We start from the raw sequence: 27,936 nt of genomic DNA, 5'->3' as shown, positions 1-27,936 counted from the left end.
AGAAAGAAAGATTGATGTAACTACCTCGCTAGCACCCAGCTTCTCTGCCCTAAAGCTTGTTGGAGTATCTGCAAGCACATAAAAGAAGCCATAGAAGGCTTTATTTGTAGGGAGGAGGCTTTTCTGTTCTGAGGAGATCTGCACTGTCTGGAAATACCATCACCAGATTGATTGTTTGAAAAATGATGTGAGTCTTGAGCATGATTAAATCTTTTGGGGTTGGGATTCAAGAAAAAGCCATAATTTCTATCCTAAATTAACTCCTAATAGAGTAACAAAAGCCCTGAAGGCCACACCACTTCATCTTTAAAATGTTCACATATTAACATTAACATCCATTAAATGAAGATGTTGTTCTACTGTGTAAATATCTATATTTATTTTAATAATTTACTGCCATCATAAATATTCATAAAATTGCTTTTTAACTGTCATAAACTTTAGAAATGTGAGTGCTTGGATGCTTATGCAGAGGTTATTGGCAGGCACTTATGGATAAGGATTTACTAAATGAAAAATATTAAAGATTCCCAGAATAAAGGCAACTTGCAAAAATACTTCTATTTAATAACTGTGTTAGTTTTAAAAAGTTTACTTTGGAGAAAGTAATTTCACTTTTCTACTTGTCTACATTATTTATTTCTTTTCCTCTGGTACTTTTTATGGCTATCCCATATAACTGAAGATTGCGTTTTAAATCTCCATTTAACTGTGACTTTCTCCTTCCATCCCTTCCTCGCTCCCTATATATATACACACATGTATATGTGTGTGTATATGTGTATATATATGAATATTTGTATACAATATGAGCATATAGATATTAAAAATTATACTGTATAAAATCTTTTTTTTTTTTTTTTTTAGGGAAGTTCAACACCTTATACTTTTAATTATTAAGGACACTGACGTTTGGTTGGTGTTGTTTTCTTCTTTTTTTCTTTTGGTTTGGTTTGGTTTCAGGTTTTTTGGATTGTTTTGTTTGTTGTGGTTTGGGGTTTTCTAGGGTAGAATTTTTTCCAAGGTGCCTGAGTCTTTATATACCCATTTTTCATGGGAGTAATATGGGATTTTTAATGATATTATGTCCCCTCCCAAGCCTCTTCTTGAAAATTTGAGCCACAGGTATAGGTAGTATGTGTACAACTTAAAGAAGCCTATAGAACAGTACTTGGGCATCTAGATCTGATGGAGATTATCTAGTAACACCCTCTTGAATAGCATCTTGTTTCTCAGGTTCTAATTTATTGTTCTCTTAATGTCTTGCCTTGATTCCCAAAATCTGGAGAGTTCCTCTTGAATTATCCAAGCTGAGTTCAGATTGATTGATAATGGTCATATCTGTAGAGTTTGCTATTTAGCCAAATTATATTCCTACAAAATGCACTAGTTCTTACTTTGTCTCCAAGGAATTATTAGTTGGTTTGTGTTTCTTTTTCCCTTAGCATTTGTCTCCCCTGAATTTAGAAAAGATTCACTCCTTCAAGTCAGTTTATTTTATTGCTACCCTTTATCCTTTTTTTTTTTCCCCAAAAAAAGATCAGAGTTAGGGTTCTCCCTAAGAAGAAGGTTAACCTTCTCCCTCATCAACTAGTTTCTTTAATCTGTTCAGCCTGAAAAAGCCTTCATTTTAATTTCTTCCTCTTCTTCCTATGTAAAAAAAATCCTGTACCAAGGCCTTCAAAAAATTTAGTGAGCAGTAGTCTATACCAAAGAGCTGCTTATGTAATTGAGGTTTCACACTGCCATCAATCCTGTATTTTGAGTTATTCTTTTACTCATCTCTTCCTGATTTCATGATGCTTGGAATAATGCACAGGCTGTTTTGCTCTTCAGTGGTGACAGAGAAAATTTGTGTTTGTTTTGATGAAAGACCATGCATTTTCCCTCATCTGACAGTGTATCGAATTTAAGAGATTGGTAGATGTAGTTTTCAGTTATATTCCTCCTGCTTTGACTAATAGTAATGTTTTCTTTTCCCTTTGAACAGAAGGAATGAACCATAATAGCTAGTTAGAAAAGCCTGGAGACACCCTGCGTTGGTATCATAAATCTGTTCTGTGTTGGGGTGACTAAGAAATCCACCCCCAGCCGATTGAGTACACATACAAGAGTTGAAAAAGCAAGTCGCAGTCTCTCTGCACAGATTTATCACTTATTGCTTCATCCTGAGGTCATAATTTAAATTTGTATTGGCAAACTTAGTTTAAAACATAGATTAAAAAAAAAAAAAAACAAACAGAAAGTACCAATTATTCTTCCCCCCCCCCTCCCCGTGTGTGAGGTACTATGGGAATGAAAATGATACTGGCTTGAGAAATCTATAGTTAATGAAAAAAAAACCCAAAAAAAAAAAAACCCAAAAAAACCAACAAACGAATCAGAAGAGTTGTTTTGTATTGCTGATTGGAACCAAATGATGCTGAGCTCTATTGTTCAGTTTCTAGAAGGCTGTTACTACCCAAAATAATTGAAACCGAGCATGTCAATTTAGCTCATACTTAATCCATCATTTGAATGATGATGTACTGGGACCTGTACCATCTAAAAGTGAAACAATGCCAGTGCACTTATAAATCCAATCTGTATCTGTCCAGACGAATATGAAATACTTGACAAAAATTTGCTCTCATCCCTTTAGTCAAATGCACTGCAGTAAATAACAGCAGAGTGAGAATTCCTTCTCTCCATAGTATAAATAGCAGAAAGTAATTTGCTCTTCTAAGCAGTAAGAAGAATATGTCAGGGGTGGTGTAGGAGAAAAGCAATTGAAGTCTGGAAGGAAGGGTATTATAGCAAAGCTTGTCAATATTCTGAAGTAATTAGCCTTTTGGTTGCATCAGTAAAAGGACTTTTGGTTATTACTCATTTCCTTTGTGATTATAAACCCCTGGATTTGTTTCAGTGAAAGGAAAAATGTGCTATTAGCAGAGTAAACAAGGGGACATGCCAGTTAATAAGCAAAAGCAAGTATTGATTATTCTGAATGTCTGATGCCACAGAATTTTCCCTGAATGGTTTGAGAAGTCATTGACATTTTGCAGGCATGCTTACATTCCCAGCTGTAGTTCCTGTTATCTCTTTCCTGAAGTCGTTCTGCTGAATCAAACACTGAACTTTTAGTTATTTGACTGGGTACATAGTCCTGTTATCTCCAGTAGCACTGAACACTTAATTTTCTCTTGGGAAAATAATTCTAAATATTCATATACTCGATTGGGTGCTTAATTGAACATTCTCTACATATATTAAATTCATCCTTTGAAAAATTAGGCTATCTCCCATTGTGAATTGCTGTTTCCTGATGGAAGGGCTGACCATTTTATAGCAGGTCTCTTCCTTTTAATACAGTAGGCTTAAATTGAGTGAGACAGTAAGTGGCTTCCATTCAAAAATGGAGGATGGCTGACTCATAAAAAATTTATTCTGGCGTCTTCTCAAACACTTGTCAGATTTTAGAGGTATGAAACCCAAGCATAATCTTCTATTCTGTCAAGCCCTTAAAAAGTGAGTAGTAAATGCGATCATCCAATTTGCTGTCCAAGTGCTATGTCCTGACCAATGGTGCAAACTTAAGTGAAATGACTTTGCTGTGAGGCAATTGTTTTGAAGCACAGCTGAGCGAAGAAATCCATTGCCTCAATTTGTACCTCAGAGGCCTAAATCCACACAGCTGATCAGCTGCTTGTGTGCAGGGCAGTAGGAGGTATCTTACGCACTTTGATTTTCCATCCTAAAATCTAAATGTTTTAAATATGCTCTTTCTGCACATACTTCTGCAAGTGGCCTTGGCACTTTTTCTGCTGCTTGTGTAGGAAATTATAGGCATAATTTTCTACCCAAGCTGCTAATTGAGCTGCCTTTTCAAATTATTTGAGTTTGGACTTCAAAAGAAAGCCATTGACAGACAAATTATCTGGGTGGGTTTTTTTCCACATCATGTAGTTTGATTTCAACAACAGCCGAGAAAGTGAAAAAGAAAATGGAAGGTACAGGAGCTATGAGTAGAGATGAAGAGTGAATATACAAAATCTCATCTTGCCAGAACAGACCTGTCCTTTGGTTTTTTGAAAACACCAGCCAGTGGACGAGGTGAAGGAATGCAGTCCATGCCATTAATCTTCAGCACTGCCTGCTTGAACAGGTCTGCAAAGGATAAAGATCAGTACTGCACATACTGGTTATTTTCTATTTTCTGAAATAGTGAACAGAGGAAAGATCGTCTTTCTTTAGGCAACAAGTGGTTTAGAAGTACTTCCCTCATTCTGTAGTGGGTTTGAGTTTATGGCATGTTCTGTGGCATGTTCTAGGTTTGTTATTTTATTAAGAAGATATGACTATTCTGTGGCCTTTTAATGCTCTTTTAGGTCTTTTTCTCACAGTAGATAGTTCTTACTGATCAGTTTGTTTACATGTCTGTGAACTGATTTGAAAGGTATCAAAAGTCTTGGGGTTTTTTGTTTGTGGTTTTGGGGATTTTTTTCGTCATCAGTCCTTTAAAATGCAGCAAAGTTAACACAGTTAAGGAAAAAAAAAAAGGAAAAAAAAAAAAAAGGTTCAGTTACACCATGGGTTCTCTAAATCTGAATAGAAACAGCATTGAAGCTGGCCATACATTTTAGGAAATAAAGCCAGGTTCAAGCCTTGGTTTGATTTGCATTTGTTCTACATGGCTTTAGACACTCATCTGTGAGTACTGGTTCACAAAATCAGAACTTGTGATTTATGTATGAAAATCTGAATTCTGCCCTTTCAAATATACCCATAGTTTGTATTGTGAACAGAATTTTGAGTTGAAACATGGTCTTACTGAATGCTGATAGGCAACCTTTTCATTGGAATCAGTGGAACTAGTTTTTTATACTTTACATTCTATAGCCTATGAAAGTTCTGTATTATTTTCCTTGGTGTTATTTGATGCATTCTTTTCAGATCCTCTGTAGTTGGATTTTATGGAATGTGGGTGGATAAAATATATAACTGCTTGTCCTCAGGATTTTCAGGGGTCTCGCGTCTCAGGAGCTTTTACCATTACTTTTTTCCATTTCCTCTTTCTTTGTATAATGCTGAAGAAGAAGAACACCAAAGTAACTTTTTTGCTGTTGGGGTCTCTCGATGCCTGTGCATGAATTTGCAAATTAAAAAAAAACCCAAGTAAATCGTTACAAATATAATTGGCATCCTCTTTGCAAGTACAGCAATAGCCACTTGGAATATCTTGTTTCGATTGCCAAAATACTAAACCGACCTTCTGTTCAGAAGGCAGTTCTTCCACAGTGAACAGATTTTCACTTAACATGGAAAGGTTGTGCATTGCAATAAGAGAGCTCAAGTATTTTAATTTCATCTTTAGGTCTGAGCGAATGGTTCACAGACACCAACATCAATCACAAAGTTGTATCTATCTTGTTTTCTCTAGATCTAGCTCTAATGGCAACTTGCTTTAATTTCTATCTTATCCTAGTATATTCTTATGGGGTTTAAGTGGGTTTGAGGTTTATGAGTGGGTTTTTTGTGAGTTTATTTTGTTTGGGGATGTGTGTGTGTGGTGTTGGGGCTCGGTTGGTTGGTTGGTTGGTTGTTTTTTTTGTAGTGTTACATTTTTTCTAAGCAATTTTCTGAGAGTTGTTAATTTTCCATATTTGAAGTGAGTTGTGGTCATTTATGGTGATTGATTTTTTTTTTAATATTGGTTTTAATGCTTTTTGATATAAATGGTCAATCGAGGATATTGCATACAAAAAGATTCCTGAGCTACCTGATGTTTACTTGAAGACAAAAGCTGTGTGATCACAATCGCTGGAACCTTAAATTAAAATTGATGGGGTCTACTTTCCTAAAATGGCTTAGGATGCATATAATAACTAATAACATTTTTCATTAATAGTTCCAAATTTCACATTGCATACTTCAAATTTCTCTAAAAAGCAGGTTCTTCATCAGATTAAATATCCCGCCAACTGAACAAACCAAAAACCTCATGTTGTTGGTGGTGATCACCTTGTAATTCTAAATAATCATAGTATGTGTGTGGGCTGAGATTTGTCAGCACAGTGTACAGTTGTGGCTGGATACAGGTAATATTTTAGATCAAGGATGGAGAATTTGCAGTTTGTGAAGGTTGGAGGAGTGCCTGCACTGACAGTCAAACCTGTTATTTATGTTTTCCCACTGTAAATTATTATGCAGGCATCATAAGAGCTCTTACCACGCAGCCTCAGAGGTGACCTTGAGGTGACCTAGAGAGACCACCCTTTCAACAAGAAAGAAGCATATTTTTCACTTCTAAGTCAATATTGGGTTTCCTTAGCATGGGAATTGACTGTATTGCTTTTTATATCAGTATTCAATTATATTTTGATGGTTTTATGATGCAATATGTCTATTGAGGAACTGACCTGACAACTCATTTCAGTTAGGCCTCCAACTCTAATCTCAGAGGAAATACAATAATCTTTAATCTGCTTAACCACCTATGTCCCATTCCTGTTTATCATATTATATAGTATGAGGAAAAGGCAAGTTCATATCTGCTAGTTCAGGCCATTCTTGGATTCCAGGTTTAGGGAAACATTATGACAGATTAGAAATTAATTAGTCCTGTGCCTATATCATTCTACTGCTGTAGAAATTACTTTCTCCCAATAATCATGTATACCGTCTTAATTTTCCCTCTTAGCATTGCAGTTGAATCACGTAAATGTGCAATACATTGCATCTGCTGTTTCCAGTATCAGATAAATTTTGAGGCTTACTCAGGGTTTATGGGCTCTTACTGTGTCTGGCAATGAAGTTCTTTTCATGGTAAGGTGCTGTACACGTGCCTTAAAAAATGGCATACAAGGAAGACATTTGGAATGCATTAGGAGAATGGTGACCTCACCTACTTTTCTGCCTAAGAACAGTGTTTAGCAACAGTCCCATTCAAAACATTATATATCTTTCTTGTTTTGAAAGATCTACTAGTCTAACTATCCTTTTTGCAGAGTGCTTCACACTTGGCATTGTGGGGAGCCTCTTTAAAAGATAGCTGTTGCCCTTGCCAACAAAATAGGGTTGGAAGGGTGATACAGAGTGAAAAAAGAAAGTACAGATGTTCTTACTCCAGAGTACTTAATTTATTTTTTTCTTTTTTCTTTTTTGACTTTTCAGTGTAGGGCAATTCATTACAAATTAGCTAATTACAACAGTATGAGATCTTACAAAATGCATGTGAGGCTGCTGAACATTGCAAGGACAAAATCTGGCGTTGCGTTTTTCTCTTTGAAGAGTCATTTCATCAAGACATACAGATTCAGAAAATAAAGTTTGATTCTGACCTACCAAAGTGAGAATTGTTCAATGCTTTGGTGGCAGCAGTGGTAACAGGGCAAGAGTAGCTTAAATGTCCTATTTCTCTCTTTTTCTGTTCAGCAATCAGACAGAATAAAACTTGAATTACATTATTTAATTTAAGGAAAACCTATACTTTAATGTGAAAGCAAGCTTGATTGTTAATATGACACAGTTTATTTCTCAGTAAAGAGATAAGCTTGATGCAGTGATGTTTCTAGTATTCTTGCTCCAGAATACAGAAACACAGACTTATATTTTTAAGTACATTAAAATTCACTTTAATTAATATAGAGAACATACTTAAGCATGTTGCTTAGTCTGTTTTACAGGAGCAATTCTTCTTTAGCAAAATAAGCCATGTCTGAACTTTGTTCGAGTAAAACTCCCCTAAGATGATAAGGCTGTGGCCATCACACCATACAGTTATTGTTGAAATACTGTTACCATAAACTGTCACAGTGAAATGCACAGACAGTTCCTTGTCCAGAATGATCAGCTGCTTAGTCTTCTGTCAAGAAGTTCTTATTGACCAGAAAAAAATGTCCGTATTTTACTATGATTCTATAACACAAGTAATGTCCTCTGTCAGGCTGATAACCTCACCTGAGATGGCTTCTGCTTAGAGAAACGGCGTGACTTACAAAGCAAGTACAAAGTAAGGGGGTTTATTGTTTTTCGTTGTTTTTTTTTTTTTTGTTTGTTTTTACTTTGTTATACCTTTCCCCAAAATGGCAGTTATTATTGTTGTGATGTCCTGAAGTGGAGAATTTGTCTGGGCTGATTTAATTATCATCATGAATATTCCATGAATTTGTATATTTCAGTACTGAGCTTGTTTATACTTACCTCTGCAGTATCTTGTGGTGATGGGTTCCACTATGTGCATACTTAAAATTTCTGATATAAAATTCCATATTTGGGAAAGCATCTGTTTAAAACTCTGGTAATGCTTTATTACTTATTACCAAAAAAAATAAAATAAAAATGGATATAACAACCTACCCACAAAATACTCCAGCTTCAATCTACACACAAACAGACTGGAGTAGATGGTACATTTCTGAGAGTACCAGCTACATGCTAAACTTTAGCCTTTGCACCTTAAAGGATCGCAGAATGAGATGTGCTTTTTCCCTTGGCCTCAAGATTAACAGATGGTGTAGTAAGAACTATTGGTGCTTATGAAGTCTGTGTTCCTTAAATAGTACCCAGTTAAATTCTAAGCCGCTTTTTTGAAATGAAGTTGGTGTCTCATGGCCAAGGTGTGTTACATGATCATTTGCCTCTGAAGATGTTTATATGCACTAGGAAAAAAGACATCTTTAGTATTGCTATTATCATAATCTCTAAGTGCGCTCCAAGAGGAAAAAGACAACACCACCACAACCAACCAAACAAGACCCAAAGGACAAAAAACAACATCCATCCAAAAAAAAACACAAAAAAACAACAAACCTAAATCCCAGAAGAACATATTTAATGATGTGCATCTTGTCCTCAGAGAGGAAACACCACTTTCTTTTGTATCTTCCAGTGTTGACTTACGCGTTTTGAATGGCACTCTGTTAAACATTTCAATCATTTTGATTACAGATGTTGTGCTTTCATTTTGGAAATCAGTTTACTAATAATTATTTTTGGGCAAAGCTATATATCTTTTATCTTAAAATCAACATATGTCAATTCAGTAGTTAAAACCATCTTTATGCTGATGGATAATACATGTTTATTGCTTTATGAAATTTAGGTGAAGAAGAATGATATGAGGTGATAATTCAGTAATACAAGTGTAATAATATATGGCTTTACATTTTACAAAATAGAACTCTTGCACTTATTAGTCAATTTATGCATTATAAATGAAGTTGAACAATGCAAGCTGCATAGAGACCTAGAAAGCATATGGCTGTGGAAATTAATCATTGAATAAATAAGCAATATACCATAATTTCAGCACTTTGAAAGAATGGAAATACATAGAGGGAGGAAATGTCATAAGCAAAACATTTTTTAAGTAAAAAATAAGTATGTTCTCTGAATTCTTATCTTCTAATATGTACTTCATCTGCTACTTCTGGAGGTAAATAAAGCAGCTGTTATCCTATTATTAAGTATCTGCTTATTAGCACTTCATCAGCATCAATACATTTCAGGTCTAACTTCTGCACAGTTATCTGTGTGACCATATTGGTTCATATCTTTTTTTTTTTTTTTTTTTTTTGCAACTATCTCAAAAGTGGGGTGGACTGAGAGCAATTGAAGAGAACTATCACAGGTACAGAAAATCAGAACTGTGAGTGCAATTGAGTACATGGCTTCAGAGGATTTCTCAGGCTTTTTACCTTTACCTGATCTCTAATCTCAGGTGTGTACCTCTGCTGCCTTCCTGTTCTGGGAAGTCAGTGATCCAAAGTACCTTTCTCAAAACTTTGTGTCTCAGAGTCAAAACATTTCAAAGAATAATACAAAACTTAATTTGTATTTTTTTTCCTAAAAAGCATATTTGCAACCCCCCCAGATTAATGCCATGTACAACAGACAGATAACTTTATTTTGTAGTGGAAGGGCCAGTAGAGTAAATAGGTTAATCCAAGAAGACTGATCATTAGTTACAAGTGTCTTCTGGAATGTTAGAGCTATTTTATTCCTGAGATCTTAGATGGTGAGCCTGGGACTTAACATCAATGACTATGAGATGCAATTAATATAAATGTTTCTAAGGCAGACTTCAAACTCAAGTTATTTTATAATAATGAAAGATTATTAGAGTTGAGCTCTGTTAGAGGAGGCTTTTACTATCAGAGCTGCCTTCTCAACTCAGTATCTTCATGTAATGTCACATGAACACATTCTCTTTAGAGATCTTCTCTGAAAGTGGTGGCAAAAACTCAGAAAGGTAAATTAGATTTTAAACCCCCTGTCATCCTACTTTAAGTATCTTAACAGAACTACTTTAGCTATTCAGTGTGTCTTATTGGCATGCAGACTATTGTTGGAAAGATGGTTATTAATTAATTTGCTTCCCTGTTAGTCTAAGTTGTCTCTACTTCTGCAATTCACTATTCTGTATTTACTTTGTCTAGTTTAGGATTACTCTTTAGTATTTAATACCAAAAAGAAATCTAATGTTTATATGTGTAGTAAATATTTTCTGGTCTCCTGAGAGAATTAGTTCATTGCATGTAGAAACATAGAATCATTTAGGTTGGAAAAGACCTTTAAATCATCAAGTCCAACTGTTAACCTAGCACTGCCAAGCCCGCCACTACACCATGTCCACATGTGTCACATCTACATGTCTTTTAAATACCTCCAGGGATGGTGACTGAGCAGCCTTTACAATGCCTGACAACCCTTGCAGTGAAGAAATTTTTCCAAGTATCTACTCTTAACCTCCCCTGGTGCAGCTTGAAGCCATCTCTTCTCATACTACTTGTTAGTTGGGAAAAGACACCAACACATTAAAGGTTAAAAAGCTTAACTACTATTTTCTTACCAATTTTGATTTTTTTGAAATTGTACATGTTATGTTGGTGTAACGTTGGTGCAATTATGTGCAGACTTGGACACAATGATTTCAATAACTATTGATATTCTAAATCTCATGGAGGTAGTTGCATTTTCCATTAATAAATGGTGCCATGTAACCCTGAGCTGGCTTTCTTTACCAACTTTTCGACCACTTGCAAGCAATGGTAAGTACAAAGATTAGTTGTCACTGACAGTCTGTCACCACAGAAAAGGAATTAATGGGTGGAAACAGAAATTTCTGTTTATGCTCTTTTCAGTCCTTGTCTCACTTGCGAAGATGTTGCACAAGAAAATGCTTGTCTGAACTTGAAACTATTCCCTGCTTTTCTATAGATCCCTATGTTGAGCTAAAAGCCAGGGGATGTGAATTGTCTTCTGTGGCAGACCATTCATTCATTGCATGGCCTTGCAGTATAGCGTTGTTTTGTGATTGAGCTTTTATGTGGATTTTTGTGGTTTGGTTTGGGTCCCCTCCCAGGTAAATTTGTGTATGCTTTAGACTTCTACTGATAGTTCTGTCTCAAGAGAAACAGTGGTGTAACAGAAATTGACTGATCATGAGTTTCATTGCATTTTTTTTTTTTCATTCATCTGCAAACTACAGTATTCTGTATGTGTCAGAAGTAAATTCACTGGAGTTCTAGGGGCTGTAAGTGGTGCTAAATCGTTTCAGTGGGCCCATTAGAGGGAACTGTAATTATTTTTATCATACAGTGTTTCATGATATTTTTGCTTTCCTTGCTTTCCCTAAGAAATTGTCCAAGAAAGACAAGAATGACTTTACTGTGGCTGCTGTCATTCACCTAATTCAGGAGGAGAGTGACAGGGAGCAATGGTGATGCTAGTGCATCTTTTTTAACCACCCTGTGTATGACCTTGTTCTGGTATTTGGGTCTTTGTTTCCTAGTCACTCCTAAAAAAATCTTTATGACAGTAAGTTGGACATATTTTTCACATTTTATATTTTTCACTACATTTTTATGACAAGGCGAGGGCATAATTTTGGGTTGATGTTCTGGAACTAATTGTTATATTAGTGTTGTTGGAGAAGAGCTGGGAGTTGTGTTTAGTGGTTTAGTTGTGGTTTGTTGTTGTTGATGTTTTTTTTACTGGTGGTGAATGAATGACTTTGTAGGGCTTTGTGACTGCCAAGTTAATGCAACTGCCATCCCTGATCTCATCAAGTACTTCAACCTTGGACCTCCGTCATGTAGCTCTATCTTCTATTTCATTTTGGTGAAATGGGCTATTTAGTAGGTCACAGGAGGAGCCAAAGCTCTGTTTTACTGATGTGCAGAGTGGAAAGCAGTGAAAAAGAAAGGACCTAGAAAAACAAAAGCTGCAAATGTTGACTTTTTCGGTTATAGTATCTTTTGTGTAGGTTTCTTGCAGTTTTGCTTTACTAGAGTTACACGTGAAATGGTTCTTCACTTTATTACATATTCCGCTATAGACTCTGATATTGAATATGAAAGGCGTACTCATGATATGTTTTGTGTAGCACAGTTCATGAATAAGATCTTGTTCTGAAATGTCAGTCATGAAACAAAAGGGAAGACAGGCAAATTTTTAATTTTGGAATTTCTAGGGGAGCTTAGGAATGGAAATTAGTACTGATACTTTATAAAGAACTTTTATTGCTAAGGATTTTAATAACTTCTTTAATATTTATAGGTTTTGAAATAACTTTATACACTGGGGCACATTCTTTATGATCATTTCTTTTATCATTCCTGGTTTGTGACATTTTTTCTAATAAGGAAGATAAATAAGTTCATTCTGAATATTGATTTACTTAAAGGCATGCTAACCAAGTAGTTAAACACTGCTCTTTTCCACAAATGAAAGTAAAATATTAATTAACCAATTAATACTAGGCATTTTTCCTAGTTGATATATAGATATGCCTGAGGCTTACATATAGCATAATTTGTATCATTATATATTCCACTGAGAAACATAAATTGAAATGTAAATTTAAAAATACATAAAAACATTATACAGTATCTAAAGAGACTGTTATATGATGTTCAAGACATTATTTTAAAAGCAGGAAACCTGGATGCAATGTAATACTATAAAAAAGAGTTGAGCAGATAATACGCTTTTGTACTTTAAAAGAAACAGACCAGATTTTCATCAAATCTTCTGAGGTAATAATTGTGAGAATAATAAAGTAAGTGAAAGGGAATTATTTTGCACAGGTCTAATGAAGGCAGTTGTATTTTAACAACCTAACGGATGTCCTGAGATTCATTACTTGAGGCAGCAAATGTACCTTAACTGAAATGTATGAATGATTGTTATGTGAGTTGTGAGGTCATCAACTATTTATATCTTGATAGAGATCATGTAAAATTGTCCTGGGTTCAGCAGTAGCGGTCATTTTTCTCCTTAGTAGCTGGTGCAGCACTGTGTTTTTGACTTTCAGCCTGGGAACAGCACTGATAACACTGATGTTTTTAGTTGCTGCTCAATAATGTTTACTCTGACCAAGGACTTTGTGAGTCTCATGCTCTGCCAGGGAGGAGGGGAAGCCGGGAGGAAGCAGAGACAGGACACCTGACCCAAACCAGCCGAAGAAGTATTCCATACCACAGCACGTCATGCCCAGTATATAAATGGGGGCAGTTACCTGGAAGAGCTAGATCACTGCTTGGTTGGGCTGGGTATCGGTCGGTGGGTGGTGAGCGGTTGTATTCTCTTTCCCTGTTATTTCCCTTATCATTATTATTACTGGTGGTAGTAGTAGTGCTTTTCTGTTATACCGTAGTTACTAGACTGCTCTTATCTCAACCCGTGGGAGTTAACATTCTTTCGATTCTCCTCCCCGTCCCTCTGGGACCTGGGGGGAGGAGGAGGGGGGCTGTGAGAGAGCAGCTGCATGGCTGACTGAGTTTAAACCACGGCAAAAATCTTTAGTCACCAAGCTACTGAAGTCGTAATCCTACTTTTGTCTTATAGATAGAAGGGCTGTTGCATTTCAACATTACTAACATCCAGTGTCACTACTGGAAAACATAAACTCAAGTTACCCTAATGATATCACAATTACAGGATACATGTTAGTTGAGAAAAGATTGTGGAGACAATCAAAGATTTTGCGTTTCCACTGCATATGAATCAATAACTTTAGAAACAAAAGAAGGGTGGTTTTTCTTCCATATTGTTGTCTATGTATGTTTGTGTGTTCTTTTGCTTTGGTTTAGTGATCTGGAGCCATTAAATGTCCAAAACCTCTCTATTTTTAGCTTTTTTGTTACGAATTAAACCCTGAACTGTCATCCAAAAGAGAAGTTATTACTTTCATGAGTGGTAATATTTTATAGTCAGTAAATAGTACCAGAAATAAGTATATTAAAAGGATTTAACTGTCGCTACAGTAAGAGCTATTATATATCTCATGTGTTAGTTTAAAATTATTGTTGCCTGTTTATTTAACCTTTACATTCCATCCAAGATGATTTTGCTATTTATTTTTTTTTTTCCATTTTTGGGAGTTCTCCATTCTTTAAGGAACAGAGATTTTGGGGAAAATCTCAATCACAATTTCCATGTTTTGCCTTCAAAATATGCTGCCAGGTATTCAAACTGAGACTTACAGAGATTTAATGACACTACTGTGAGTGGCAGCAGGGGAAATATTCTCATGTTGGTGTTTTTTCCAGTGGTGAGCTGCTATTCCTTTGGCATAGATTGAGACTATAATCCATGCATCACAGAACAGTCACTGGTAAACTGCCAGCATGCAGGAAAATTTGGAGATTAAGAACACATAAATTATAATGTTATTTTACTGAAGTTATTTATTTATTGGTCATAGATACATTCAACTGAAGTTACAAATCAGACAAATCAGCCTAAATCTGACTTCAGCACACTTGCCTCTGATTAAATGACTTGAGATATCCTTACACTCTGACATTTATGAGTCAAATCTTTTGTTAGATTCAAGGCCATACTCAACAAAAAGTTAAGGCGGTGCCATACTAGTCTTAGAAAAACAGACAAAAAAAGCTGAAGTGCTTACATAAGTGCTGCCAGCAATCAAAGCACCACTGAGGGGCTTTGAGCAACCTGGTCTAATGGAAGGTGTCCCTGTTAACGGCAGGGCAGTTGGAGCTAGATAATTTTTAAGGTCCTTTCCAATGCAAACTGTTCTATGCCTTTGAGTACAAAACAGGCTTGTTTTTCTGCTTTCAAGCTACAAAGTCAAGTACTCTTTATTTCTCAGTTACGTGCAGAACAAATCAGGAACATGGGTATATGTTTTCAGGTGAAGAGAGAAGCAGCTCTTCTGACAGGGAGGGAACAGCTATGTCTCAGTTTATGTTGCAAGCATAAGCCTTCTGAAGTCATTCAGATTGCCATAATCATTGTTCTCTGCGTATAAGGGAAACCCCTGTGGTTAAGTAGTGGTGTAAGTCATTTACTGGCAGTATAGGGGAGGATAGCAACTTGTATGTTAAACTCAGCATAGGGATCCTCAAATTCTTAACGTTACATCTGCTATGAGAAGTGGCAGGTGGGCTGAAAGCCTGTAGAATTAATGCAAGATGTACTGCATTGTTAGACGTACTGAACAGCAGAGGTCTACATGCTGCATGGACTTTAATGTCAGGAATGTGTCCTCTTTTGTCATTTGACTTACCTTAGCTGTTTGTTACAACTGCTCCTGGGGATTCTGGGTGTCGTTACCATTATTAACTCAACCCCTGCATGAATTCCACAAATTTGACAGCATTTATGAATGGTTTTCATAAGCGATTGTCCAAGCAAGGTATGCCTTGGACATTTAATGGCTCCAGACCACCCAACCAAATCAAAAGAACACACAACTAAATGGACCTTAGGGTGCTGCAGTCTAACCTCTCCCTGATGAAGTGTTCAGTTAGTATGTCATTAAGGCTATAGATAACAGAAAACAAGGAGGGGAAAAAACACCACAGGGTAAATATATTTTTCTAAACCAAGCAGAATGATGACCCTTAACTGAGAGGCACCCCACAGCCCCTGGCCAGGCCAGGAGGAGAAGGAGCCGGTGGGTTTGAGTGGGCCAGTCTGGAAACTCTTCATCCCCAGAAGGAGTGGGGCTGGCCAAACCTTGACACACACACACTGCCCCAGATAATCTGCCTGGCAACTCAGAAGCTTCCAGAAGGGGGGGTGAGGCCTGTCAGTCTGCGAGGAGGGTGTGTTAAGGTGAGAACTGCTTCTGAGAGTGGGCTGCCACATGATAAATCCACAGGGCGAGCACTGCTCATTTAGTGCAAAGGAGACCATATTTGCTGTTGTGAGCTGCCACAGCTCTCTCTGGAGCTGGAGGTTGCAGTGTGAAGGTTTTGGTTTCTGAACATGTTTGCCTTCCTTATGGAAATCCAATATCACAGAAAAATAGAATGGTTTGGGTTGGAAGGGAGCTTAAAGCTCGTCTAGTTCCAGCACCCTGCCGTGTGCAGGAACACTTCCCGCTAGACCAGGTTGCTCAGAGCTCCTGAGGGTTGGGACAGCCACAGCTTCTTTTTTTCTTTTGGGCAAGCTGTTCCGGTGTCGTGCTACCCTCACAGTGAAAAGTTTCTTCCTTGTAACTAATCTAAAATGATCCGCTTGCAGTTTAAAGCCATTGCCCCTTACCGTGTTACTACTTGCCCTTGTAAAAAGTCCCTCTCCAGATGAAGTCAAAGGAAGGACATGGTCTTCCAGATGTGCTACCTGGAGTGTGAGCCACTAGGTATTTCATCAGTGCTTGCAAGATCTGAAATGAATCCAGGTACTGCAGTGTGAGACCAAGCTGATACTGCAAGTTGATCTGGCCTAAGTCGTCTCGTGGTTGGGAATTGGCCACAGGGTTCAAGCCTTGTGAGGAGAAATGGACTGCAGAGATCTGAGACTTCCCTGAAGTTGAGACTAGGTTCTCTAAGTGGCTGTGGCAGTTAGCATGGCTTCTGGAACGGTGAAAATTAGAGTCTCCTTGCCAGAGAAAACCACCTGTGTTTTTTCTGCCCTGTGTGAAGGGTGACGTGAACCTAACACCTTGGCTTTCTGTATAAGAAGTGCCCCATGCTAGGAAGACTCTTTGTAGAATGCACCCACTGACCTTACCTCGTCTTTCTAGCAGTAGGAAAACAAATAAATAATTAAAAACTAAAAAGTAAGGGGAAATTGTCAGATTTGACTCAGGCCCATGACTGTATTAGCTGTGTGGTGAATTTGGAATTGATGGAATGCATGAAATACAACTGTCTAATCAGTTTAATCCTCGTGATTATATCTTTATGTAATTGTTTTTTGTATGATGGATCTTCAGCTTTATTCTCTCTGTAATAGAGTCTAAACATAGACTGAAATAACCATAAACATTATCAGAAACAACAGTTTCGGTATGAAGAAGTAAATGCTATTGACTTTTTGGAGGTTGCTTATCTGGACATTCATACAGTCTGCTTGTTTCTTCTTTTTAATGTATACTGAATATTTAATGATACTTAGTACACACAGTGCTCCTCCACATGCTTATTTAAAAGTGAGTAGTATTTCCTGAAGATGCAGGAATGCAATAGCTGTATGAAAGGCTTTGTATTATATACTTTCCAAATAATGAAGCATTTTTCCTGGACTGTAAGCAATTCAATTATTTTGTTTCTGAAATAAATTAAGTAAAGCTTACAGAGTCCAATCAGCCCTTGTTTCTAGGGAATTGTAGTTCAATTTCATTTTTAATTAGATCGAAGGTTGTGAATTTCTTAGCAGTGGTAAGCAAGATCTGGCAGTAAAACATGCACTCAATTTTTATTAAAAGTTCCTAAAATCTAGTGCAGGGAACTGGCAATATATCTGGCTTATGTTTAACTCTCCAAGTACCCTATTGTGAAAAATTCCATTTTTAAAAACTGCTGGTGTGTAACAAATTACTTTTCTTTGATAAAACTGTATAAAAGATGAGAGACAGCAACAGGAAAAAGTATGGAACAAAAACATTCAGATCTTTGTAAGCTTAATACCACATTCAGGACCATGAGGTTAAAAATTTTGCTGTTCAAGGATTACCGGATTAAACCAGACTGCATTGTGGTTTAGAGATGTGGGAAGGGAAAGTCTCAAGAGTTTTTTCCTCAATCGCTATGGCTGTCCAGAGGCTAGTGCCTAGATTTCCAGACAAACTAGTAGACAACAAGCTGAATTGTGATTCAGCATTATACATGAATACTTGGAAACTCTCAATCCAGGTTCAGTTTTGCCAGTTTATGGTAGCTCTAATTTATTGAGCACTTTATTTCTTTAGTTGGTGTGAGTTTCTCACAGATTTGCAGCATAGAAGCTGCTGCTCTTCGCATGCGTGCTGTGATTCCCAGTGCTGATTGCCTGTCTTGCTTTTTTTTTTTTTTTGGCTGTCTTTTTTGTTTTGTGGTTATGTACTGTCTTATCCATGTTCAGACAACACTGCCAGACAAAAGACTGTGGCTTTTGAATGTATCATCAGTCACAGGAAATTTAAATGTGGCTCTGTTACATCGTCTTGTGCTATGGGAAATAATTTCCAGCAGCAATTCAGGCCAACATCACAAGAGCATGAGATCATGTGGGACATGTTAGAACATGTTCTTTACTGTGAGGGCGGTGAGGCACTGGAGCACGTTGCTCAAAGAAGTGGTGAATACTCCATCCCTGGCAGTGTTCAAGACCAGGTCGGACAGAGTCTTGGGCAACATAGTCTAGTGTGAGGAGTCCCTGCACATGGCAGGGGGTTTGGAACTAGACGATCTTAAGGTCTTTTCCAATCCTAACTATACCATGATTCTGTGTTGTTGTGTTGGGGGGCTTTGATTGTTGGTTTGCTCAGAGAATGAAAAGGTTCAGCTCTACATATGGTAATGGATAACTGGTATATATGAGAGACAGGGGAAGTTTGGATATAAGGAAGAAGTTCTTTACTGTAAGGGTGGTGAGGCACTGGGATGGGTTGCCCAGGGAAGTTGTGAATGCTCCATCCCTGGCAGCGTTCAAGTCCAGGTTGGACAGAGCCTTGAGTGACATGGTTTAGGTTTAGTGTGAGGTTTCCCTGCCCATGTCAGGGGGGTTGGAACTAAATGATCTTAAGGTCCTTTCCAGCTCTAACTATTCTATAATTCTGTGATTCCATGTCTGTGGGAAGGCTGAGTATGTATATCTCATTGCATGACATCTTAGTTGCTCCTCTTCCTACTGCAAGAGCACTTCCGGAGGGTGGGGGGGTTGGAGGGGGTGGCTGAAGGGTTCCAAGGATTCCTTGTGGCTGCATCTAGCCCATAAAGGGATTGAACTAGTATGGAGATGTCATACTGCTTCAAGTTGTTGGACTAGGAACACTGAAGCCTATCTTACTTCCCTCTAGTAGTTTCTTTTTAAGATAGTCATGCTAAAGAAAAACAAGTTACCTTATTCTTTTACTTCTAAAATCAAATATTCATGAACCTTCACAAATCAGTTTTCTTGTGGTTAGTGCTAATTTAAAAGGCTGCTGCCCTTGAATAGTTCTTATCTGACAGAAGAATGTAGGTAAAAATACAGATGATGCTGAATTTATGTACAAAGTAGCTCTTACAGCTCTTACTGCCATGCAGCCCCATAACTCATATGCAGATTTTTTTGATTAACATTCTAAGTTTTTTTTTATCCTTCCCTCCTGCTTTTCCTCCTACGTTCCATAGGACATCCAAGAAATAAAAGAGGGAAATCTCTACTTGTAAATCATTTTTAGATAAGAAAAGGAAAAAAATCGTGAAAATTTAAAATTGTGAATGACAGTTTCAATTCAGAAAGCGATTAATAAAAATATCTTGAAAAAAATCTTAGGTATGCATCTCAAAACTACTTCCACAAATAGATGCACTTCATATTATCATTTCTCTGATAATAAGTACATCAAAGTTTTAAAGTCTTGGCATGATGCAGAGCAAGTATTTATTTTTGTATTGTTTATATATATGACACTGTGTGTCAGGAATAATTTGTTTAATTCCAGTGCAGTATGTTTTCCAGCTTCTAAGACCTTTATGGGAATAGCCTGTCATTTATGAGATCATTGTTGTCTGCATTTCAAGCTTTTTGAAGCTTTATGCAGCTTAATCCTTTTCCCAGTTCTGTTCGTTCAATATAGAAATAGTGTCATTCCTTAGACAAGGAGAGTGTTAGAGCTGAATAGGAAAGATGATTTCTTTTTATCATCCCCATGTAGTGAGCCATTAAACTGGCTGTGTCCTCCATCTCTTTAACTGTCTTAACACAGCACCTTGAGGATTGATCAGCAAAAGCCAAAGCCTCTTCAGATAGAGTTTTGCCACAGAATTCTTTTGAACACTGTCCCCAGATATAGAAACGTTATTAAACATTAAGTGTGGTATTAAAAAATTAAGCTGGAGACAAAAGAGACCTTTGCTATCTTGTTAAAAATATTCAACTTGGCAGAGTGGTAAAAATCTAGGGGTTGTTTTTTTTTCTGTCTTGAGTCTTGTTTATGTTATCACTGCATCTTCCAAGTACTCTGTATTACAGTAAGTGATTGAGATCAGATTATATCTGCAGTATGCTAAGTCTTACTTTTCTAGTCAAGCAAACAGTTTCAGAAGTAAAAAGATGTTATGTCATTGAGGTCTTCCAACTGTTTAAATGGCACTTTTCCCTTACTTTTGCATACTGCCAATTAGTAAAATGAGATGGGAGATCCTTTCAGAGCATAATGATTTTAATTGGAACTTCAGCAGAAAAGAGTAATAATTAACTTGTAACCTATCCAGCTCGTAAAGATGTGTCTCAGATTAATAAACTAGCTTTTGCATTTTGCACTATGAATTGAAAAACTCAGTTGTTAAAAGCTGGTTACTGTTGTTTGCCTAATTCATGCTGATCATTGCACTGAACTGTAATGACAATAGAAGTTACAACTTCTATATTTTTATTAATATATTTGATTTTAAACAGTAATATTGTAATAGGTAGATGCATGTATTTTTTCGTATATCCTTGATATATTTTCTTTCTTCCTCTGAAATACTGCTGTGTGTATTGCATTGTTTGTTCTACTAATTATTTTTAATTCTTTAGTTTTGTTTGTTTTCTCTCAGTGCCCCATATATATTATGACTTTGAATATAAAATTCTGCATGCATTTTTTGGGTGGAAGGGACAGAGAAAAGGGGATGACAACGATATACAGGCAGTCAACTTATAAGCGGGAATATCCATTAAGTTTTTACTTTATGAATACATTACATCCAGGTTTTGCTGTGTTAGCACCTGAATGGACTTGCAATGAACAGTGCAGCTGTGAATCTGTGTTTAGGAGAAGGGGAAGACTGCTGGGACCACTTGCAAATATGGAAGAGGTCATATGCTAGAATAACACAATCCAGTATGAATTTTGCTGTACTGAGAGTAGCTGACATGTAAAGGCCTTTATGGTCTAATGAACTGTGATGTCATTTACCCTAACACAGACATTGTGTAAAATATAATTTTTGGGGTTTTGTTTTTTGGGTGGTTTTTTTTTTTTTTTGGTGGTGCTTTTTTGTGGGTTTCTTTTTTTTTTTTTTTTATATTTAAGGCAATTTAAGGAGTGCAAGCAACCCTGTTAAGCTTAAAAAAAATTCCATGCTTAAGCATTCTTGTGAGTGTCTGTAGCAAAAGCGTGTTTAATGTTTGTATGGTTCTGTTACATACTTTTTCACTACAGACACACTTTTTTCTTAAACAACAGAATTTGTGATAGTAGAAGATAAATGAATGCTTAATTTACCACTTTGGTGCCTTGGTATACCAAAGGCACCCCTCTCAAGAGCATCTAAATTCCTTTTCTGTCATTGTGACATTCAGTCGTGACTGAAATTTTCAGGTTTCCATATAAATAAATTCACAGAGGTTGGGTATGCAATCTTCATGATGCTGACATCAGTCAGAAGCTCCTAATGTATGGCATAATTGCTTTGATTCTGATCTACACAAGAGCCCCTTCTGCTATGTTGTGGTGGCGCAGTAGAAAGGCCTTCAAAGACATGTGAGTAGTTTCAGTGAACAGCCTCATAGTATTTATTCATGTAAGATCCTGTGTACAGGAATGACGATGCAGCCAAGATAACATGCTTTCAGTAGTGTGAAATACATGCATATGAATGCCTTCTGAAAGTGAGAACCACATTTTCAGGCACTTTTGGCTTAAGATGGAATGGTATTCTACAGGGTTTTTTGCAATGTAGACTTTTAAATTCCAGTAGCATAGTACTGAAATACATGATAATTAGGTAAAAGAGAAATCTTAAATAGCATTGTGCAGGTAGTTTATATTATATTTACTGATACATTTTGACCATTATCTAATAATTAAAAGTCTGAAGGCTTATGTAGTATAGTTGAAAGCAGAACTAGATCTAATAAGAAAATGTCACTGAATTGATTTGAATTGAACCTAATATTGAGAAGTAAAAACATGAAGGGAACCTGTAGTAAAGTGATCTGGTTATTTTTTTTTATTATTTTTTTTTTCTTCATCACTAGAGTTTGATTTTTCACATATTGAAAAACTCTTGTTGATGTATATGCAAATGATGAAGTGCATCTGGAAATTAACTTTTCTAGGCACAGTATAAGTGCAACTCGCTTTGAACCTTCTATTACAACAAAGTCACTTATTATATAGAATTGTAAGCCAGTATGTCCTGTCCTGACCTGTGTTATCTTGCATAATGTATTGTTTGATAAAATAATGGGTTGTTTCATGGGTTAATGAGCGGATTTTTCACAGCTTTGGTTCCTGAGGTGGGAGTTTGTGGTGTATAATTTCTGGTCTAAGTTTCTGTATTATTTTCCATCTGTCCCCTCTATCACGATTTCTTACATGTTTTTTTTTTTTTTCCCCCCTCGCATTAAGGGGTAAGCTCTCCAGATTTTATTAGTGCCTTCTCAGTGTGGTGTTACCAGATCTGCCTGTGTCTACTTAATATCCCATTTTCATTAAACTTGAATACACTGAGATATTTCCTCCTATGAAATAAGTCTTCTGTGCTGACTAATCAGTGGTTTAGTCATTAACTGTGGATCAAGACACATAAATGGACAATCATAGAAAGCAGATTGAAGAAGTCGTACAGAGGCAATATTTATCAGTAATGGGGCTGGTATTACAACCATTATGTAGCCATTACAACTTTAGGGGAGGGACAGAGGGGAGGAAGAAGAAATGGCCTTCAGCAGAAGAGAGAGAGGAAGACATACAGCGATGCTGATACTGGAGTTCTCTGCACATGTAGCACCAAGACTGATTGCAGAGAGGTTTCAGAAAGATGAACAACTTCCTAGACTGGAACAACAAGGTTCTCGAAAGGTTTGGCCATAGTTTTGGGACCACTTCCAGATATAGTGGGAAGAATTGGTAATATTGTAATATGTAATTAATATGTTGATATAATCCAGTTACCTGCATCATGGTGGTTTTTTTTTTCTGATGTATTCATAATCATTGCTAACCATCACTTTTAGGAATATACTGTGTTGCCATGCACCGCATTAGTTGATCACACATTGCTACTTCATAAGTCATTTGTCAACAGAACTATTACTGCGAATCAACTAAAGAAAGAGTAAAGATGTCATGCTCATTTAGTTGTCTTTAAGCCAATCGGGTCTCGCTATATCAGAGAAGATCACGTGTTACATTGAGAGAGTGGTTTAGTAGCCCCTTCTTAGCTATTTTTGCATTCTTACATGCTGTAATCCAGATGAGACCAAAGTGTGAGGTGATTTTCTGATCTCTGGACAGGAAGTGACAGCTGAAACTCAAACCCAGATGGGGATCCCAGGAGCAGAACATCAGAGTAGTGCTGGCAGTCAGGCTTTATTTGCAGCTGGAAAGTGAGAGTACTTCTTAAACAGCTACATGCTTCAGTGTGCATGTTCTCAATACTTCTGAGGCTCCGTGGTTAGCAGGTAACCAGTCCCATGTACTCTCTGGATAAGAATGTAGCCTGATTACCTGATTGTTCTTTTGCTTTTTGATTTATCAGAAGTGCAGATAGTCTTAGCTGGGCAAGAGAGGCCAGGGAAAAGATCTTCATCAAGGTAGATTTTGCTTTAAGCTGAAAGATAACAAGTAGAGCTTAAGTCCAGTATTTGCTACATTGCTTCTCTGGTTATAGCCAGTCATTTAAGGACAGGTCCTACACATTAAGCTGGAGTTTCATACAGAGAGACTGTAGTCACTTTGGTAGGTTTGTTCCTGCTTTCTGATCACTAACATAATCCCTCTGATGAAACAGTCATTCAGGTGCACACTAGCCTCAGATGACACAAAACACATTAAAGTCAGCTGTGAGAAATAGTGGCCCCTGCTTCTTGTTGCTCCTTTTTTCCAGCATAAAGTCATGCTCAACTTCTGTTTTTTGGATGTAATACCTGTAAGCCCACAGGTCTGTGGTCAAAGCCCAACAGTGAAGCTTGGCTCAGATGTGGAGTACAGACCTGGTCTCTGTTACCTGTGTGCTGGTTCAAAAGATAACAGATTTCCTCTGCAATATTCAGAGATGGTGCAGTTAAAATGGAGAAGTAGCTTTGAGTTTTCCTGTTAGAGCAAAACCAGGTTCTTAGTCCTCTGCAATCTGCCTGTATGAAGAACTGGTTTTGTTTTGTCTTTCAGATCAGTTATCTTTGTCCAGAAGCTTGAATGTGTTATTAGGGTCTTAATGTATCTAAAGCTATTGATGTCATGGTTATTGCCCTTTACATTCAAGTAATACCTTATTATATAGGAACCTCCCCAAGTAAAATAGAGGCTTCCAAAATTACTACTCACTCCTTAAAATAAAGGTGTGTGTTTTCACTGTTTCAGCCACATCATATTTAAAAGGCAATTTAGTGGTGCCATATGGTATGTAGAGTTTAAAAGGCTAATTGGTCCTGGTTACATGACAGAGCCATTGGTAAAGGAGCACGTGTCTTGGATTAAACATCCAGAATGTTTTATGGGGTGATTTAATATACTGAATTGAAAGTGTTGCTGGTTTTTAAGTGACTCTAAAACCTGAGTGTTTAAGCAACCATAAACAATGAAAGACTTAACAATGGGCACCAGCATCAGTTTTCTTGTCAAGGGTTCTGGTGTTTCCATTTTAGTCTGAGATGTTTGTCTTTGGGAGAGGGAGGAGGGATACACCCAAAAGCACAGAAGGAGCGGATTCTGCTTTGGGTTGGTTCTACAGTCATTGATTTTAACAGATGTATACCAGTTTACCTGAAGGACTTAATCTAGAATCTTAAGCCATGTTTTTTATTATGCTTTTTATTTTTCAGATAGATAGATAATATATTATATATCTTTTATTATATATATATTGCTAAGATTCTTTGTGCTAGGGCACTTTATGGCTGTTGTGTTGAGTTAAGATAAAAATGGAAGCAACAATACTCATTTTTGTATAGTTGTGATGTCACTGTTGGAAAGTTAAAAAGCAGTAATTATAGCTGAAATCAGAAAGCAGGTTTATAATTTTACATGCACAACACAACTTCTTACTAAAGATTGTAGCCATGGCAGCACTGGGTGCTGCACTTTCTGAATAACAACAGTGTAGTTACCTTCTTTCAGAGAAATAGAGGAATTCAATAGTGATTTTTGTTAACTACAAAGTTTTTAAAACTCTCTTTACAAAAGAAGACCACATCTGTGTTTCTTTTCTATGCTATTAAATAAGACTAGAGATGCATTAAAAGATACTGGATATGGATGCAGAAAAAGAAATACAATTGGTATTTTAAATCCTGACTGTTGCATCATTTATGTAGGATCCTATAGCGTCCCCATCCCTTTTATTGTGCATAGCTGAATATGAACATGAATTGGAAACAGAACCAAACAATATTAAGCAAACTTACCATTATAAAATTGTTATTCCTGCATTACAGTTAAGGTCTGTAATACATTGTTAACCTTTTACATTCTTGAACATCCGTGCTAGTCATGTTCTCAGTCTGCACACATACTCATCTGAATAGAGTTCTCTCAAAGGGACTGTCCCTTTTCATCTAGGAATTGCTTGTTTGAATATGTAAGATTACACAAGTGATTCACAGGTTCACTTGCATCTCTTTATCTGAATTCAGACTAGTGTCAAACTCTTGGCAAATCACTCCATTAGATATGTATATTCCTGTAATTTACATGCTTGTAAAGCTATGAAGAACTATGCATAAACATTCCTTAAACTCAACAGCTAGGAGATAAATTGAAAATCTATATACACATGGAAAAAAATGAAGGGTCTAAAAGACAGAAGGAAAAGGATGACTGAAGTGGATAACAGGGGTATAGTAACAACTTCTTGGGTTCATGCAGAATCAAGAGTTGTGTAGTTCAGAAACATCATATACGTCTGATCATTCCTCAGACCATTTGAAGCCATTTGGAAAGTCGTAAGTACAGTATAGTAAATAGTAAGATAATCCTAAAATACCAGAATTGCTTCTGTCTGAAAATTAATCTAGTTTTCTGTCATAGTTGTTGTCTTCAGTCAATTCCAAGTATGCAGAGCATTATATAGAAAAGTCTTCTCATTTCATAGGAGTATTTGCCACATTACAATTTGATTTCTTCTGATTCGGTATAAAATCCCCTTACTATTCAGTTCTCTATGAAAAGGAAAACCTGAGGTTTTCCAAACAAAACTGATCTGTAGGCTGCTGCAAGTCAGGGTGCTTGGATACTTTTGTCCTTGACTTGAGGGACATTTCCCTGATTTGCACCCCAGATCAATGGATTTTTGGAAAGGCTAACTGGCATTACCAACTCAAACTGTGATGTTCTAATGAGACAGAAAGAAAGCTGTCTGTCTGACAGGAAGCAGACTCCAGGGTTGGGTAAGCTGGGCTTCTGATTTTTTTTGTTTGTTTCTTTGTGGATTTTTGTTTGCTTGTTTTCTGTTTGGGTGGGGAGGTTTTTTTTGGGGGGGGGGTTTGTTTGTTTTTTCCTTTGGCTTGTTTTTGGGTGGTTAAATCTGTAAATTCCTTTTGTTTTCTCTCTTAACTGAAGAGTGGGTGTGCCCAAAAATCATGTGCAAGACTGATACCAGTGTGTGCAAACATCTAGTATGTGCTATACACCCTTAGCAATGTCGTTGAAGAGGCAAACTATGCAGGAATGCCAAACTGCTAATAATATCGGAAATATGGAAGATCTGCTTAAGATGTTTTAGTGAGAATAGATTCAAAAGTAAAACATTTTCAAACTGCTATTTAAATCACACTAAAATATGTTAGGGTTGTATTTCTAGCAAGCATCTAATGAGTAGGGAGAAAGGTGACTCCCTTCATACCTGTTTGTGTATGCTGCTGAATCACGGTCAGTACCTCATCTGAATATAATTTCCAACACACTAGTCTCATCTGACTATTAAAATAAAAGAAGATGGAACAGTTGCAAATCTCAAATGCAGCTGCAGCATTAGCACTGTATAGCATAAATGTTGTAGAAGTGATATGTTAGATAAGTAAGAGTTCTTTCTGTCATTAGGCTTGAAAGTAGCTTTTGACATGAACTGGGAAACATGACTTTGAAATAGTTTTTTGGTGGTTTGATTTTGTCTTTTCGAGAATAGCTGCTGGTTTCATATTATAAGCAGTTTGGAGCTCTGCCTGTCTATTCAGTTTGTACAGAACATGGCATGGCAAGAGCCTGAGGTATAATAAAGTCTCTGTCTCAACAGTAATTAAAATAAATACTGTGTTCTGACATCATTTTTGTTAATAGACACCTATGTTGGTTTTTTTTTCCTCAGCTTTCTCTGTTAGAAGATGCAGGGTTTGGTGGTGTTCTTCTTTATGTTGATCCTTGTGACTTACCAAAGACTACAGATCTTACTGATAAAGCATTTATGGTTTCCTTGAATGGCGGAGGAGACCCATCAACACCTGGTTATGCCAGTATTGGTAAGTACTGTTCAGGGCATATTCAGTTAATGGATATTTTAATTCTATGTAGATTGTAAGTATAGGAGATAAAACACTAAACCAAATCCTGTCTGAAACAGAAACTCTGGATAAGGGAACACCACT

The 27,936-nt window shown here is 36.8% G+C and overlaps 1 protein-coding gene across 16 annotated transcripts in view; it reads left to right on the top strand.

The window, feature by feature from the left end:
* NAALADL2 (N-acetylated alpha-linked acidic dipeptidase like 2) overlaps window positions 1–27,936 on the top strand; it is a 672,041-nt gene that overhangs the window by 290,764 nt on the left and 353,341 nt on the right. For all 16 annotated transcript variants that reach the window (XR_010611523.1, XM_065674560.1, XM_065674551.1 and 13 more), the window contains one exon: window positions 27,660–27,810. Coding sequence is in view for 15 of the 16 variants with exons in the window: in XM_065674560.1 (XP_065530632.1) it covers window positions 27,660–27,810 (151 nt within the window). In the remaining variant the exon portion in view is untranslated. The remainder of the gene's footprint in view (window positions 1–27,659; window positions 27,811–27,936) is intronic.

Source organism: Lathamus discolor, chromosome 3 (genome assembly GCF_037157495.1).
Source record: "Lathamus discolor isolate bLatDis1 chromosome 3, bLatDis1.hap1, whole genome shotgun sequence".
Lineage (NCBI taxonomy): Eukaryota > Metazoa > Chordata > Aves > Psittaciformes > Psittacidae > Lathamus > Lathamus discolor.
Note: the sequence above shows the minus strand (reverse complement) of the source record. Positions and strands in the feature narration are given on the sequence as shown.